At 45.4% G+C, this 15,619-nt stretch overlaps 1 protein-coding gene across 2 annotated transcripts; it reads right to left on the minus strand.

Annotated features, from left to right (window-relative positions):
* Positions 1-6,027: 6,027 nt before the first annotated feature.
* On the minus strand, positions 6,028-14,630 carry Sdhaf4 (succinate dehydrogenase complex assembly factor 4). Of its 2 annotated transcripts, none has more exons than XM_032900874.1 (3): positions 14,504-14,630; positions 12,387-12,536; positions 6,028-6,461 (listed from the first exon to the last, which is right to left on the minus strand). In XM_032900874.1, exons 1-3 carry the CDS (start codon positions 14,556-14,558, stop codon positions 6,352-6,354), a joined length of 315 nt encoding a protein of 104 aa, XP_032756765.1. In that variant the 5' UTR covers positions 14,559-14,630; the 3' UTR covers positions 6,028-6,351. The 2 variants fall into 2 exon arrangements, with proteins under 2 accessions (XP_032756765.1, XP_032756764.1); XM_032900873.1 differs by lacking the exon at positions 14,504-14,630 and adding an exon at positions 14,337-14,497.
* Positions 14,631-15,619: the final 989 nt, after the last annotated feature.

Consider the following 15,619-nt stretch of genomic DNA (forward strand, 5'->3'; position numbering starts at 1 on the left):
TGGTTATGCTACCAATAGCCGAGTGCTTTGTGATACATTTTCTATTATAAATTGTTCTTTGTAATTTACTCATGTTAATTTGGGTTCTCTAAGAAACAGATGGCAAGCTAGGATCACAATAAACTGAGTTTTTTTTTTTTTTTTTTTTATTATTATTAACTTGAATATTTCTTATATACATTTCGAGTGTTATTCCCTTTCCCGGTTTCCGGGCAAACATCCCCCTCCCTCCTCCCCTTCCTTATGGGTGTTCCCCTCCCCACCCTCCCCCTATTGCCGCCCTCCCCCCAACTGTCTGGTTCACTGGGGGTTCAGTCTTAGCAGGACCCAGGGCTTCCTCTTCCACTGTTGCTCTTACTAGGATATTCATTGCTACCTATGAGGTCAGAGTCCAGGGTCAGTCCATGTATAGTCTTTAGGTAGTGGCTTAGTCCCTGGAAGCTCTGGTTGCTTGGCAATAAACTGAGTTTTATTGTGGGAAACATCTGTGAATTATCAAGATGTGGGGGCACAGTGTAGGGGTCTCCAGTGTCAGCAAATGGTGACTGATCCACGGGAGGGGAGAAGGCAGTTCCAATATACTCAGTAGCTGGTGTTGATCCAAACTTCTGAGTCTGACCCTGAGTGGTTTATTTTAGGCATATTTAAGCCCAGCAGATTTTGATGAAATTTTTCTGGTGATAATGGATTCAATCCCGGGTGCCCAATAAAGCATACATAAATCTCTTTGAGGAACAAAGTAAGCTAAATAAAAATCAGACGTGACTACAAGGAAATGCTTTGTAAAGTACATGTGACAGGTTAAAGATAGGTTCCACAGATGGACTGCATATGACAACTTCTATATAGATGGGTTCTATAGATAGAGAGAAATAACCTTATGATAAGGTTCTGGGGAAGGCTCCAGTGTGGTCTCCCAAGCCACACAGCACAAACATCACTAGGATAGAACGCTTGTCCACTCCCGGCCCTCTGGGTGGATGACAGGTATAGAATTCCATCCCTTGAAGGGACAAGCTTGTGTGCTAACAGTCCAGGTTTCCCTACTGTCTACTGGTGAGCACAAGGACCTTCATACCTCCTATAGCAGGTGTGGCCTGACATCAATGAACAGGGGTAAAGGCATGGAAAATTGGACACACAGGGCCTCAGACAGGAGTACAGCACAAACAAATTTCTGGGCAATCAGTGGTTTATCCTAGCAAAGATTCTGTTACAGGGTAGAAGGTGGGGGGGGGGCACATGAACAGCCCTATGCATTCGTCACTTGTCCTATCGAGGTGGTAAGATACTGATAAAAGCAATGTAAGGGAGAAAGGGTTTATTTAGGCTTGCAGTTTTATAGTCCATCATGGTGGAAATCGCAGCAACAGAACCACGAGGCAGCTGGTCACACTGAGTACAATTAGGAGGCAAGGAGAGAAAAAAGGATGAATGCCCATTGTCCTGGCTAGTTTTATGTCAACTTCACATACGCTAGAGCCATCTGAGAGGAGGTAGCCTCAGCTCCTTGTAAGTGGTATCACCCCTGGTGATCCGGAGTTCTAACACAGGTGCTCCCATAAGTAAGCCATAGGAAGCCAGTAGGCAGCACCCCTCCATGGCGTCTGCATCAGCTCCTGCCTTCAGTTTCCTGCCCTGCCTGAGTTCCTGTCCTAACTTCCTTTGATGAAGAACTGTGATGTGGAAGCATTAGGCAAACAAACCCTTTGCTCCCCAAATTCCTTTGTCACAGCAACAGAAGGCATAACTAAGACACCCCTGTTCAACCAGTTTCCCTTTCAGGCAGTCAGGACCCAAGCCAGGGGCTGGGGCTGCCGGCCCTCCTTCAGGTATCTAAGTGATCCCTCACAGGTAAGCCAGAGAGCATGTTTCCTAGGTGATCCAGATCCTGTCAGGTTGACAATGCACATAACACCATCCTGACACACTCATTCATGGCTCGAAAGCAGGAAGGCAATGGCGTTTGCAAGGAGCGGGGAAAGGGGGATCCAAGTCGACTCCACTTCTGATTGGATACCAAGAGCTGTCGTTTTCATGGCTGCCACGTTTGCGGTGAACTGAACTGAGAGTTTTCTCATTAATGTTTGATGAATGTGAATACAAGCAGTTGTGCCATTAATACTACCTGATAACTGACGTAAAACATATTACTTTAAAAAGAATTTTTATATTCATCTATCTTGTGTGTGCCTATCGAGGTCAGAGGGCAACCTGACGGAGTTGGTTCTTTCCTTTCACTATGTGGGTCTCGGGTATTGAACTGGAGAAGGAGAGAGAGAGAGAGAGAGAGAGAGAGAGAGAGAGAGAGAGAGAGAAGGAGGGAGGAGAGAGGGAGAGAGAGGGAGAGAGAGAAGGAGGGAGGGAGGGAGAGGAGGGAGGAGGAGAGAGAGAGAGAGAGAGAGAGATTGACTCTCCATATAGCACTGTCCTGGAACTCACAATATAGACAAGGCGACAAGGCAAGCCTTGAACTCATAGAAACACAACTGCCTCTGCCCCCCCAAATCCTGGGGTGAATGGAATGACCCTCACTTACTGTATATTGCTGTATACTGTGTGTGTGTTTTTGAAGCATATAAACTCTTTTCTTTATCACATATTGTGATAAGTAGTATAGAGCAGCATAGTTTTTTGTTTTTTTTTTTTTTTTTAATTCTTTTTTTCGGAGCTGGGGACCGAACCCAGGGCCTTGCGCTTCCTAGGCAAGCACTCTACCACTGACCCAAATCCCCAACCCCAGCAGCAACGTTTTGATTTTTTTTAGTCTTTTACTAAGAATTCAAAAACAAATTTAACAAAGTATTTTTCAAAACGTTAATTTAGTAAATGTTCACTAATTTGGTGGACTAATTAAGGTTGACTGAATTGCAGAATATTTTCAAAATATTTTTACTTAGCAGAAATGACAAGAAAAAAAAAACAGATGTTTTCCTTGGCTCACAAGGATTTATAACTCCAGTTCTTGAAGCTCTGCGACCCTGTTCTCATCTCCAAGGCCACTGCATGCACATGGTGCCCCTGGACACATGCAGGCCACAGTGATACACGTAAAATAAAAAATATCTTTTTTAAAGAAAGGAACTAATGTTGACCCTCAGGTGACAAAAGCAAATCTAGCTTAATTAACATGCAAGTTAGCCCTGGCTGAACTTAAAATGTCCCTCCATTGGCCGGAGGGTTGGCTCAGAAGAGCGCCCGTTGATCTTGCCGAGGACCCCAGTTTGATTCTCAGCACCCATGTGGCAGCTCACAGCCATCTACAACTCCAGTTCCAGGGGCTCCAGGGCCCTTTTCTGACCTCCTCAGGCACCAGGCACGCATACGGTGTGCATACACACATGCAGGCAAAATACTCATACACACAAAGTAAAATAAATACATCAAAAACTTCAAAAAGTTTATCTTCCCCAATAGTTTCAGCTATGCCCCTATCATATTGCACTTACAACACACATCATTTAATGATCAGCCCACTGCCCTGTCTGTCTGTCTGTCTGTCTGCAATGTCTAAGTGCAGGGTCTATCTGCTGCAAACTCTTTTTTTTTTTTTTTTTTTTTTTTTTTGGTTCTTTTTTGGAGCTGGGGACGAACTCAGGGCCTTGCCTTCCTAGGTAAGCGCCTACCACTGAGCTAAATCCCCAGCCCCAAACTCTTTCTTTCTAAGCAACCACATAGCCAGGGGTTGAAGGTCCAACCTCGCACCAGAAGACACAGAGAAAAGATGCTTGGGTGCCCCAGTGGATCTGACCCAGTTATCCCTTGAATTATAAGATGAACTGAACCCTTCTAACCCCGCTTTTCTAATTTGATGTCTTTACTAATACACATTTCATTTCAACCACTCAAATTATCACTACTTTTAACTGATGATACTTTCATGTGACTATATAAGAATTTTAATTCGATATTTCAAATTTTGCCTTTCTTGATTATTCCTGCAGGAGGCCTAGTGAAGGAAAAAATACCTTCAGGGTTCAGAATAGTGAACACAAGGAAAGCCATGTCTTCTGTGCTGAAAATGGTGCACACGATGAAACTGTCCATGTCTGCCTGCGAGGGTGTTTCTGAAAGGAATTCTTGCTTTTTTGCTGTTTCCATTCAGTTTGTTTGCTTGGAAGGGAGTAGGCTCTACTATATTGTCCAGGCTTTTTTCAAACTCTGTCTCAGGGCTAGAGAGACGGCTCAGTGGCTAAAGGCACTTGCTGCTGAAAGTCTGACAACCTGAGTTCCATCCCAGGAATCTACATAGTGAAGAACACACACACACACACACACACACACACACACACAGGCACACACACACACACACATGTGCACACTCACATGTGCATACACACACGTGCATGCATACACATGCACTCACACAGGCGCACACACACACAGCACACAGCACGCATACACATACGTACACATACCCCCTCCCCCCAGTGGTTTTGTTTCTCTCAGGAACTGTACTACTCGTGGATCAAAATAATCTACTCAACTGTCTATCAACTACTACTGTCTCCCGTTTATACAGAAGTATGAGGACATTGAATAAACTGGTCAGGATTACACAGACATCAAGGAGTGGGGCCAGCACTGAATTTAGCTCACTTGGCTCCAAACTAAGGATTCTGTATCATTACGGTGACCTTCATGAACTCTACTGTACTATTCAACCTACATTTTAAAAGTCACCATCAGGCCTGGGGAACAGGGCTCACCGCACAAGCTCAATGACCTCAGCTCTTCATTCCTGGAACCTACATCGGAGGGAGAGAACACAGTTCTCCTCTGACCTCCATACATACGCCCACATACATGCTTTCTTTCTTTCATACTTGTGAACGTGCATGTGCACACACATGCATACGATTCTTAAAAACCTGCTCTTCTAGTGTCCTAATTTGGTTCCTGTTGTTTTAATAAAACACTTGACTAGAAGCCACTTGCGGAATAAAGGGTTTATTCCATCTCGCAGATCACACAGATGTGAAAATCCACCACAAAGGGGAATCGAGGCAGAAGTACAGGCAGTTCCTGGAGGCAGGAACTGAAGCAGAGGAAAGCTGTTCAGTGGCTAATTCAGCTCGCTTTCGTAGACAATCCAGGACCACCTGTCCAGTGGGGACACTGCCCACAGTAGGCTGGGCCCTGCCACATCAGTCATTAAACAGGGAAGTGCCCCGCAGACAGCCCTACAGGCCAGTCTGGTAGAAGAAGCATTTTATTACATGAGCTGGATGACTCTAGCTTACATCAAGTTGAGCTAAACTAACCAGCACACCTAGTCACAGCGACAATTGTGTAGAAGTCATTTTACTGGGTCTGGGAGGGCAGCTCTGTGAGAGAGAGAGAGAGAATGGCTTTACAGAGAACCTGTACTTGGACAGCTTCCAGGGACTAAGCCACTACCCAAAGACCATACATGGACTGACCCTGGGCTCCAACTGCATGGGTAGCAATGAATAGCCTAGTAAGGGCACCAGTGGAAGGGGAAGCCCTTGGTCCTGCCAAGACTGAACCCCTGGTGAACGTGATTGTTGGGAGGAGGGTGGTAATGGGGGGAGGATGGGGAGGGGGACACCCATATAGAAGGGGAGGGGGAGGGGTTGGGGGGTTGTTTGCCTGGAAACCGGGAAAGGGAATAACAATTGAAATGTAAATAAGAAAAACAAACAAACAAACAAACAAACCCAAAAAGAACCCGTGCTTGGTTCCTGGCAACCCAGTGCAGGAGACTCACACCAGCCTCTAACTCCAGCCCCAGAAAAAAATCTGACACCCTCTTCTGGCCTGTAAGGGCAACTGCACTCACATGTGCATATGCACAGACATACATACACATAGTTAAAAGTAAGGAGGCGGGAGAGATGGCACACAGGTTGGAGCACTTGCTGCTCTTGCAGAGGTCCTGGGTTCAGTTCCCAGCTCCCAGCCACCCACAACTCCAGTTCCAGGGGGTATGATCCTTTTCTGGCCTTCATGGCCTCCAAGCACACACTTACACACAGAAAAAAAATCCACTCGTACTTATAAAAATAAAATAATAAATCTAACAAGAGGTATTTATTAACATGTGTATTTTATAAGCAACTGATTAAATAATAATAATAATGATAAAAAATCACTGCAAAGGCTTGCAGCTCTCATCACAGGCTCTCTGCCCCCCGACATGTTTAAGTTGAAGTTAACACACTAATGGAAAAATGTTTCCCTGTTCCTGATCTATAAGCAGCCTTTGCTCCTCGAAGCTATCACGTGCATTTTAAGACATACGATGGAAATATCACACTTAGAGGATACAGAAAACTACGTGATGTAAGTAATTCAGGAAGTGACTCTGCAGTCCCAAGACCACGTGACTTAAAAGTCGATACAGCGTCCTTTCCGTTCCCAGTCTCCGTATCGTGTAGGCTCTGGGCCCCTGGGTCCACCTTTTTCTTTGGTAACTGGATTGACATCATCTGGAAACTCTAAGGAAGACAGAAATATGAGGAAGGCAGTCAGCAGAGATGGAAGGAAACGATGTGGTCAGTTTTGAGGGGGGATTGCATGAGCTAAGGGTGAGCACCTGGGTTATCTTTCCCCTCCTTCTGACCTCAGACCTTGAGAAATGCATTTTTCACATTCAATCATCTTTACCACTAACACTAATGACCCCCAATTCTTGGCATGCTTTCAAGTCTACAAACCACGAGACAGTAGTTTCCTAAGTGGTGCTGGACCCACGGGGAGGGAAGGAGAGAGAACAGACGTCAGCTTCACTGAACTTGGAAGGTTTAGAAACAAGATCAATGCGTAAAAACAAGTATTTTATTATTGAGCTGTATCCCCAGTCCAGAGATTGTACCTCATATTCCCAAAACCGTCTGCTGAAGTGTGCGCGCACGCACGCACGCACACACACACACACACACACACACACACACACACACACACGCACACACTGCATGTTACTGATAGAAGTCCTCACTATAAGTCCATCCAAATTCTGAGAATTTTAATTTGTTTCTCTTTTGAGACAGGGTTTCTCTATGTGGCCCTGGGTGTACTGGAACTCAGTAGATCGGCCTGGCTTTGAACTCACAGAGCTCTGCTGCCTCTGCCTCAGAAGTGCTGGAATTAAAGGCATTTAATTCCACTCAGACAAGGATTGTAAATTTTAATCAGTCAATTCGATATTACTACTCTTTGGCATTAGGTGTCACTAATTCTGCCCAGGTTGGTGTTAATTAAATGCTGAGGTCAAACGATCCTTTGTTACAACCTGATTCTGGGCTCTCGATTCAGCTCTTTATACACAGTACCTCACTCACTCCACGTAGTAACCCTACGAGACAGGAAACAAGACTGTCTCCAGGGAACAGGTGCACAGTCGTTCAGTGTCACACCGAATGCTGAGACCAGGCCTGAAGGCAACCCACACACCAGACTGCTCTGTGTGCAGCAGAACATATGAAAAGCCAGCCTCCCATCCTAAGTGCTGTATTTTTGGAAAAACTGAAAGATCACTGCCCCCAAATTATGCAGCCCCTTGGCAGACAAACAGAAGGATCTCACCTTGAAACTTTCCAAGGGTTCTTCCATTTTTGTCCTTGCTGCACCATGACTAACTTTCCCTACTCTTGGCATCATTCTGTTTTCTGGAGATCATCTGTGATGTCCCCGTGAGCCCCTGGAAAGGAAGCTTGTCTTTGTCCCCCAATCCTGGGGCTGAGCGTGACAGTTGGGAATGTGGAGGTAAAATACATAGCCCGTGTAGCTTACACGACAGAAAGTCTCCACCAGCAGCCGGCTTGGCTGGGTTGGAGTGAGAGCCCTCTTCCAGGCCTGTGGACTGAATCGTCCCAGGGAAGGAGGGAGACAGTGTGGTTTCCAGGGTCTCTCATAAGGGCATAGACCCTCCACAAGGTCCTCACCCAGATGATCTGAACCTGATTATCTCCGAACACCCTCACATCTGGGGCCAGGGCGTTAACGGCGCTGGGAGAAAAAGGAATAAGCTGAGCTGGGTTTCGTGTGTGCTCGTAGCCCCAGCTAGTCAGGAAATGAAGACGGGAAATTCTTGAGCCTAGGTTAGTCTAGACTAGGAAACCCTTACTACAGACGCATGCACGCACGCACGCACGCACGCACGCACGCACGTACGATAGGGTGGATTAAAAGACACAAAAGCTCAGCCCGTCATGCTAACCTCATTCTGCTTACATGACTGCAAACGTCTGTGAAAACTCACGGACCTGCATACTTAAATCTCACTTTAATAAACATGGTCAAAACATCCCCAGCCCAGAGTATTTTTAAAAATGTGACCACATGCGGTGGTGTACCCTTTTAATCCACACACTGGGGAGGCAGAGTCAGGAGGATCTCTGTGAGCCCGAGGCCAGCCTGGTCTACACAGGGAGCTCCCGGCCAGCTAGCCAGGGCTACGAATCTAGACTCTGACCAAAACAAACAGTTCACCAAGATGTTTTCCTTCTGTCTGTCTGTCTCTGTCTCTCCTCTCTCCCCTCCTCTCCCCCTTCTCTCTCTCCTCCCTGAGGTAGGACGCCATGAATGCAGGCTTCATCTTCCTTGTGTTTGCACCCCAGGCCAGCGTCATGATGTCATGTATGTGCTTGGAAGGAGGCCGCGCCTCTCACGCCAGCGCCCTTCCAACGACTTACCCCCACATGCAAAGCTTTAGCGTATCCCTCACCGACCACGCCCAGATTTAAAGGGTTTTAATGACATTTATTGCCTGTGCGTGTGTATGTGTGTGTTGCGTTTTGTGTGTGTGCGTACATATGTGTGCTATGGTGAGAGTGTGCAGGTCAGAGGATGATATTGGGGAACTGTTTCTCCACTTCTACAGTGGAGTCCCTGGCCTCCCAGGCTTGGTGGTAAGTATCTTTATCTACTGAGCTCTCCTGCTGGCTCCTACCCTCAGATTTGATATGAAAAAGCCTGACATCCTATTAATCTACGGCTTCTACTTTACACTGAGGTCAAAGAGGCCAACTAGCCATGTCTGGTATGTTCTGTGGTCTCTCTCTCTTAAACATCTTCCCAGCATATTTATTTGTCAAGGTTTTAATTTTTCCTTTAAATCTCACCGGCCCACTCTTTTCTGGTCGATTTAGTCTGCCGTGCTAATTACCACCAGATGTTCATGGCTACCTATCTCATCTTCCGTTTACCTTATTTAGTATTTATTTTTTTATCTTGAGACAGATCTGGTAACGTATCCTATGCTGACCCAACAATCACTATACCAACAATCACTACACCACAATGACAGCCTCCTGGGTGCCCGATTCCATGCGTACGCCGTCATGCCTGGCTTTTTATCATCTCAGTAGTGAGACATACGCTCACAATGGGACAGCCTAAAAAGTTTCCTTTAGGGCGAAACCAAGACTCGAGAGAAACAAGTGACATGCAGCTTGCTTTGGGGGCTCTACTGGGAGGGAGAGAGGGAACGAGTCTCAGAAGAGTTAAGGGAGAATCAAAGGGACTTGGCTTATAACTGGCTGCAGGAAACGGGGGGGGGGGCACTAGTGAATAACCCTGGACATTAGGCTTCTATGAATTGGAGGATGGAGTCTACTGGAGAGAGAGCAGAAGGAAACAGGCTGTTGGAGGAACAGAGGTGGGGAAAGTACGGGCACAGGGTATGTTCAGCTTTAGAAGCAGTTGTTTTGAGATGTTTGGAACACACACAGATCAGACAGGACAACTGAGAAGCACATATGAGATATTTAAAGTCGTCTGAGGAAGAGGCGGGATCTTCTGAGGAATGCTTAGGAAAGGTGTGGACGGGGGCCTCGAAAAACCCACATCTGGGTGTCGGCTCGAGACAGCACGGAAGAAACGGCAGAAGCAGAGGAGGAGGAGATGAAGAAAGTGGAGCAGAAGAAACTGAAGTGGAAACTTCAGGAACGGGCGGTTGGCACTGCTTAAGGTTGTTGACTGCCCAAGGATGGCTGGGAGGTTGTCTGCTAGCACTAGGGGTTCGCCATTTTCTAAGGGAGATCGCCGGACACTAATCAGTGAAGATGTGGACTTACTGACGCACATGGCCTCGTGTCTGCACAGGCAGTTCTATCTCTGACCCCTCTCCAACCGGTAAGACCTGAAGTCCGGATGCTAGCACTATGCTTTTAGCATCTCAGCCTCCAGAATTGTAAGCAGAAAACGACCTCCTTCCCTGCTTTTCATTTGCCCATATTTCTGTAAGCAGCCTCATGGGGCAGTTAATCTCAGCTGGACTGTCAACTTGACAAGGTGTAAAGTGGCCCGGGGGACACATAGCCGGGTGTTTCTACTGGGGGATGAGCTTTCGGAGAGAAGGAGAGATCCACCCCACCCTGTGGCTGGGATCCTGAGCAGGAGAGAAGCTGACTAACCAGCATTTGCCTCTCTCTGCTTCCAGTCATCTCACGCTCCTGCCACCAAGTCTTGCATCACAATGGCTGCACCCTTTCTTAAACTGTGAGCCCAGACACAGCCTTACTTCCTTTAGTGGCTTTTGTCAAGAATTCTGTCCTAGCGATGATAAGAGGAAGAAACCACTAAACCCTTCTCCCATGCTCCTCTCCTGGCCATCCCAAACCATTCATCGACTCATTACTTGGAAGCATTTTGTTGATCTACTGGTGTCCTATCTGAGGTGAACTGAGTTTTTAAAATGTCTCCCCATGAAAAGTCACCCAACAAAATCAAAATAAGAGCAACAGGGCTGCAGTGATGGCCGGGAGAACCAGGATTCTAGCATCAGTGGAGGTGACTCACGACTGTTTTAACTCCAGCTCCAGAGAATCCCAGGTTCTGGCTGCATGCACATAGCCACACAGAAAGAGATATGCATGTACATATATGTATAATTACGGTCATAAAGAAAAAATAAGAAAAACAACAATGATAAATTATGTTTAGTCTAGTACTACATTTAAGCTCTTTTGCTGTTGTTGTTGTTGCTTTTGTCGTTTTGTTTTGTTTTGTTTTGTTGTTTTGAGACAGGGTTTCTCTGTGTAGTCCTGTCTCTGGTTTGGAGCTTGCTCTGTAGACTATGCTCGCCTTGAATTTAAGAGATTCACCTGCCTCTGCCTCCCGAGTGCTGGGATTAAAGGTGTGCACCCTGCTCAGCAAAGGTACTTATTCTTAAGGCTACCCTGCCTCTACCTTAGCTGTTACAATGAGAACATTGTGTTCAGGTATTTTCCACCTAAATGGCCACTCTGAGGGATTCAGCTGTGGATATCTGAGCTGAGCTTGCTCACAGGCATTCTCCTCAGGGAGCTTATGATCAGAAGGGAGAGTTGAGCCTCAACGTGGCTATTCTGGACTGACAGAAGCTAAGAGATGCTCCTTTCTGTCCAGCAGACAAATGACCTGGTATGAAGGAAGGTTATTAGAGTTAAGAGAACGAGAGATGCCTTCCCTTCAATATGCAGTTCCCAGTCGTTTTCTGGGGCCCAGCTTCTTCCTGGTACCTTAATGCCCCACCTTTACCCTGCACGTTAATGACGATCCTACTGCAGCTGACTCTTTTCCTTAACAGCTGAAAGTTTTCTCAACAAAATGCAGGTTTGTATCAAAGATCTCGTCTTATTTTTTACCTTTTGATTAATAGAAGTATAGTAAAAACAAGCAAAACAAACACCCACTCCCCCACCTCCCTCGTCCAAAACCACGTAAGTACTGAGAACTTAGGAGCTCTTTCTTTGAGACAGTCTATGTTGCCCGGGCTGGCCTCATATTCCTGATTCTCTGGCATCAGCTTCCTGAGCTCTGGTATTGCAGACACTTGCCACCATTTCTAGCTCTAGACAGACATTTAGATGTTTAGGGGTTGCATGTGTATATGTGTATGCGTGCATGTCTGATGTATGTGTGCTCTTGTGTGTGTGTACCCATGTGCTTGTATGCATGTGCATGCTGAGGTCAGAGACTGACTTCAGGTGTCTCCCTTCATCGTTCTCGGCCTTAGACATTGAAGCAAGGTCTCTCATTTGAGTCCAGAGATGGTCAGTTTAGCTATTCTGGGTAGGCAACTTGCCCAGGCACACCCTGTGTCTTCTGAGCGTGAAATTACAGTGGGCTGCCACAGCCACCAGCACAAGGGTGATGAGATCTGAACTCTGGTTCTCTCTCAAGCATGTCCTGCAAGAACTTCATGCACTGAGGCATCTCACCAACCCCAAACTTTTTAAAAAGAAGGAACAATCCATATGCAATATGCATACAGTGACAAGTATATATACAGATATTTCATACGGTATTTTTACTCACTACACCCTTTATAACTGTTAATGACAATTATGAGCACATTTCTCTTCTTTCACCTTTATCAGTAATGAACATCGGCCTTGCCATGTTTAAGCAGAGACAGTGGTTTACTAACCACTACTCACTCTGCAGTGGGTCTCTCTCCTCCGGTGAATCATCCAGTGAGTCAAAACGACCGACTGGCAGCTTTGACTTCTTAAGGGCTTGCTTTGAAGGCTCAGGCTTTCCTTCTTGAGAACTCTTTTTCCTCAAAGAGTGATTCAGAAGAGATGATCCTAATGGAGAAAGAGAAGAACAAAGGCATCCAGTGAAATTCTTCTCTTCTGCACACACTCATTCTACACAGATAGGATATTTCCCTTTCTTGGAGATGACCAATGTTACAAGTTTACAAGAAGAGCTATAAAGTAACAAGACAGGCAAGCATAGGGAATAGTTTAGTAACCTCGGACTCCACCTGGTTTGGAATGTGCACATGGTCCTCTTCTAATAATGTACTTGGAAGCTTAGTTTCCTTACTTGAGTATACTATGTGTACACACCTCTCTAAGAGATGCACCTAACAGCCTCTTAGCCACATAAAATATCCCCAAATACCAGAGGGATGTACACCCCTCTTTGAACAATGGGATTTTTCTCCTCTCTCAATAACAAACCTAGACAGATTCTATTCAGTTATACTCTCCTCATGTTCCAAAACAAGACCACAAAGGCCCATCTGGCCTACACTGGGTTTGGGTGCTTACTCAATAAGGCAAACTGAGTCAAAAAAGTGTATTTTTCTTTTAATTTTTTTTTTTTTGGTTCTTTTTTTCGGAGCTGGAGACCGAACCCAGGGTCTTGTGCTTCCTAGGCAAGCGCTCTACCACTGAGCTAAATCCCCAACCCCGTGTATTTTTCTTTTAAAGAAAATGTTTTATTTACCTATTTTGGCAGGCGTCTAATTGAAGTAAGATTCATTATGAGAAGGAACATACAAAGAAAATGTTAATGCTGCCTAAAGTATCAATCAAAATGAAAACCACCCAAGTTATGCACCTTACTGACCATCCCTCTCTTCCTGTATAGTCCATATAGAGCCGGGGCAATGAATTTGGGCCTTCTTCATTGTGGCCTACTGAGCTCCTGCAGTGCAAGGATACAAATAAAGTGTCCTTGCTACTTTACACTCAGTGTGGGTTTTTATTTCAAATCTTTGAGTAAGGAAGCACCTGGCTTGCCCCAACCCTGACAGCGGAATCAATAAAACAGTAGCCATTAGGGACTTCCGTCTTGTGCTGGGTCGTGGGGAAACACACACCAGCAGGTGAAGCAGCCTACGCTGGTGTTTCTAGAATTGTCCAAGAATCCACGAGGAGAATGAAAATGTATCAAACAAAGGTGATTTCAATGTGGGGTGATCTTGAAATATGAGTGGTTAGAAAAAGCAATGAGGACAAACAGCATCAAATCATTACCAGGAAGAAAACGGAATACAAGCACTTAATGGGGATGGTCTATTACATTGGAAAATGGCTTCATTAATGTTTAAAGACAGTGGAATGCTGGATAAACAGTAATAAGGATTTGGAGCGCGCCTTTCGGTTTCTCTAATTCTTATTGTATTATTTAAGATTTTAACAACCAACATGTATTACCTATTTGAAGAGAAAAAGTACACTAAAAAGTAAAATAAAATCGGGCCACTTGTTATGAAAGCAGTGATTCTGTCTTCAGTTTATATAACTTCTCAGGATTGTCATCAATTAAACTTGCATTCTGCGTGCTCTTTGGGATGACAATTAAGGTATGTACTTAGAAAGCCTGCGATAGTTTTGAAAGCGTTAGTTTCTACAGAAAGCACGATGGCATCTCTTCTTATAGTTCATGGCTTTGTGCAATTTTCATTTTATGTTTTTTTGCACTACTTTTGCACCTCTCCAACATTTTGGACCAGGCTGACCTTGAACTCAGAGATCCTCATGCCTCTGTCAGCCTAGTGCTGCGTCTAAAGGAATGCGCCCCCTGCCTGGGTACAAATTATTCTTGACGTAAACAAACAAGTAAATTAATTACGCTAATCTTTCGTAGCGCATCTAAGAGCCGGGCGCTTCTCAAAAACCACCTGCCCCTATGCCAAGCACCGCGAATGCTTCTGCAGCCACCGCGGCCGGCCCGGTCTCTGAGCCTGCGCCCTCGCATTTCGGAACTCGGCTTCCTCCGCGGGCCCCCAACTCTCCGGATCCCGGGCGGACTGCCTTACTTGTTGCTCTCCAGACGAAAGCCATCCGTGACAGGGAAAGAATGGTGGAGACCATACCGCCGGCTCGCACAGCGTCAGCGCACGCGCACCCAGGTGGGCGGGGGCTAGCACGGTTCGGCACTGGGAACCCGCGCCTTCTGCGCAGGCGTCAACAAGACCAGAGTAGGGCGGAGCTTCTCTGTGTCCCTGGCCACCCTCCACTGTTTGACTTCCTTGTTATCCTGCAATGCCCAATCCTCAACCTCGGTCCTGCATAGTTCTTGGGCAGCGCTCTTACTCATTCCGATGGACTTAAGAGACAAACCCGAAAGCCTGAAAGAAAGTAATAAATTCTAGAGTTCACACCACCTTAGTGTATGGTGCTTGGAAGACTAAAGGAGGAAAGTTCAAAGTCCAACACTGAGATGGAAACTTGAATCACCCTAATTTGATCGTTACGGACATGTATTAATATCGTGTGTGTGTGTGTTCACTAAATATTAGTGATATTTAAAAGTTTGGCACATTCCATTGGTGTGACAAATAATTGCTCCATAAATCTAGTTAAAATATCAAACATAAAACATTTAATTACATTGAAGATTCACACATTTTGAAAACAATATTTTAGTAAGTTCAAAATATTCAGTCATGAGAGTTGATTATTGAGACTGTTCTATGACAGGCAGCTGTTAGAAATTATTTAAAAACGCTGAGGGGTTGGAGAAATGGCTTCTCTTTCAGGGAACCTGGGTTCTATTCCCCGCACCCACATGGCAACTGGAAAGTTTCTGACTCCAGTTCCAGAATGTCTGGCACACTCTTCTGGACTTCGTTGGCACTAGGCATGCATATGACATGCAAATGTGCAAGCAGGCATACAAACAGACAAACATTACAAACATACAAAGATCATGCCAGCAAAACACTCATACAAAATAAAAATAAATCTTTTAAAAACATTGAGCTTAAAACCCTTCACACATGACAAGTAAAACCTTTCCTCCATTCCTAGAAAACAAAACAAAAACCATAGCTGGTTAAAATCCATCAAGTCCTTGTCTTGCATTCAAAAGTGCTGACCACCAATAACAGCTATCACTGTGCCTTCGTCTTAGCACAGCTGTGTTCCTCAGT

The sequence above is a fragment of the Rattus rattus genome, chromosome 4 (assembly GCF_011064425.1).
Source record: "Rattus rattus isolate New Zealand chromosome 4, Rrattus_CSIRO_v1, whole genome shotgun sequence".
Lineage (NCBI taxonomy): Eukaryota > Metazoa > Chordata > Mammalia > Rodentia > Muridae > Rattus > Rattus rattus.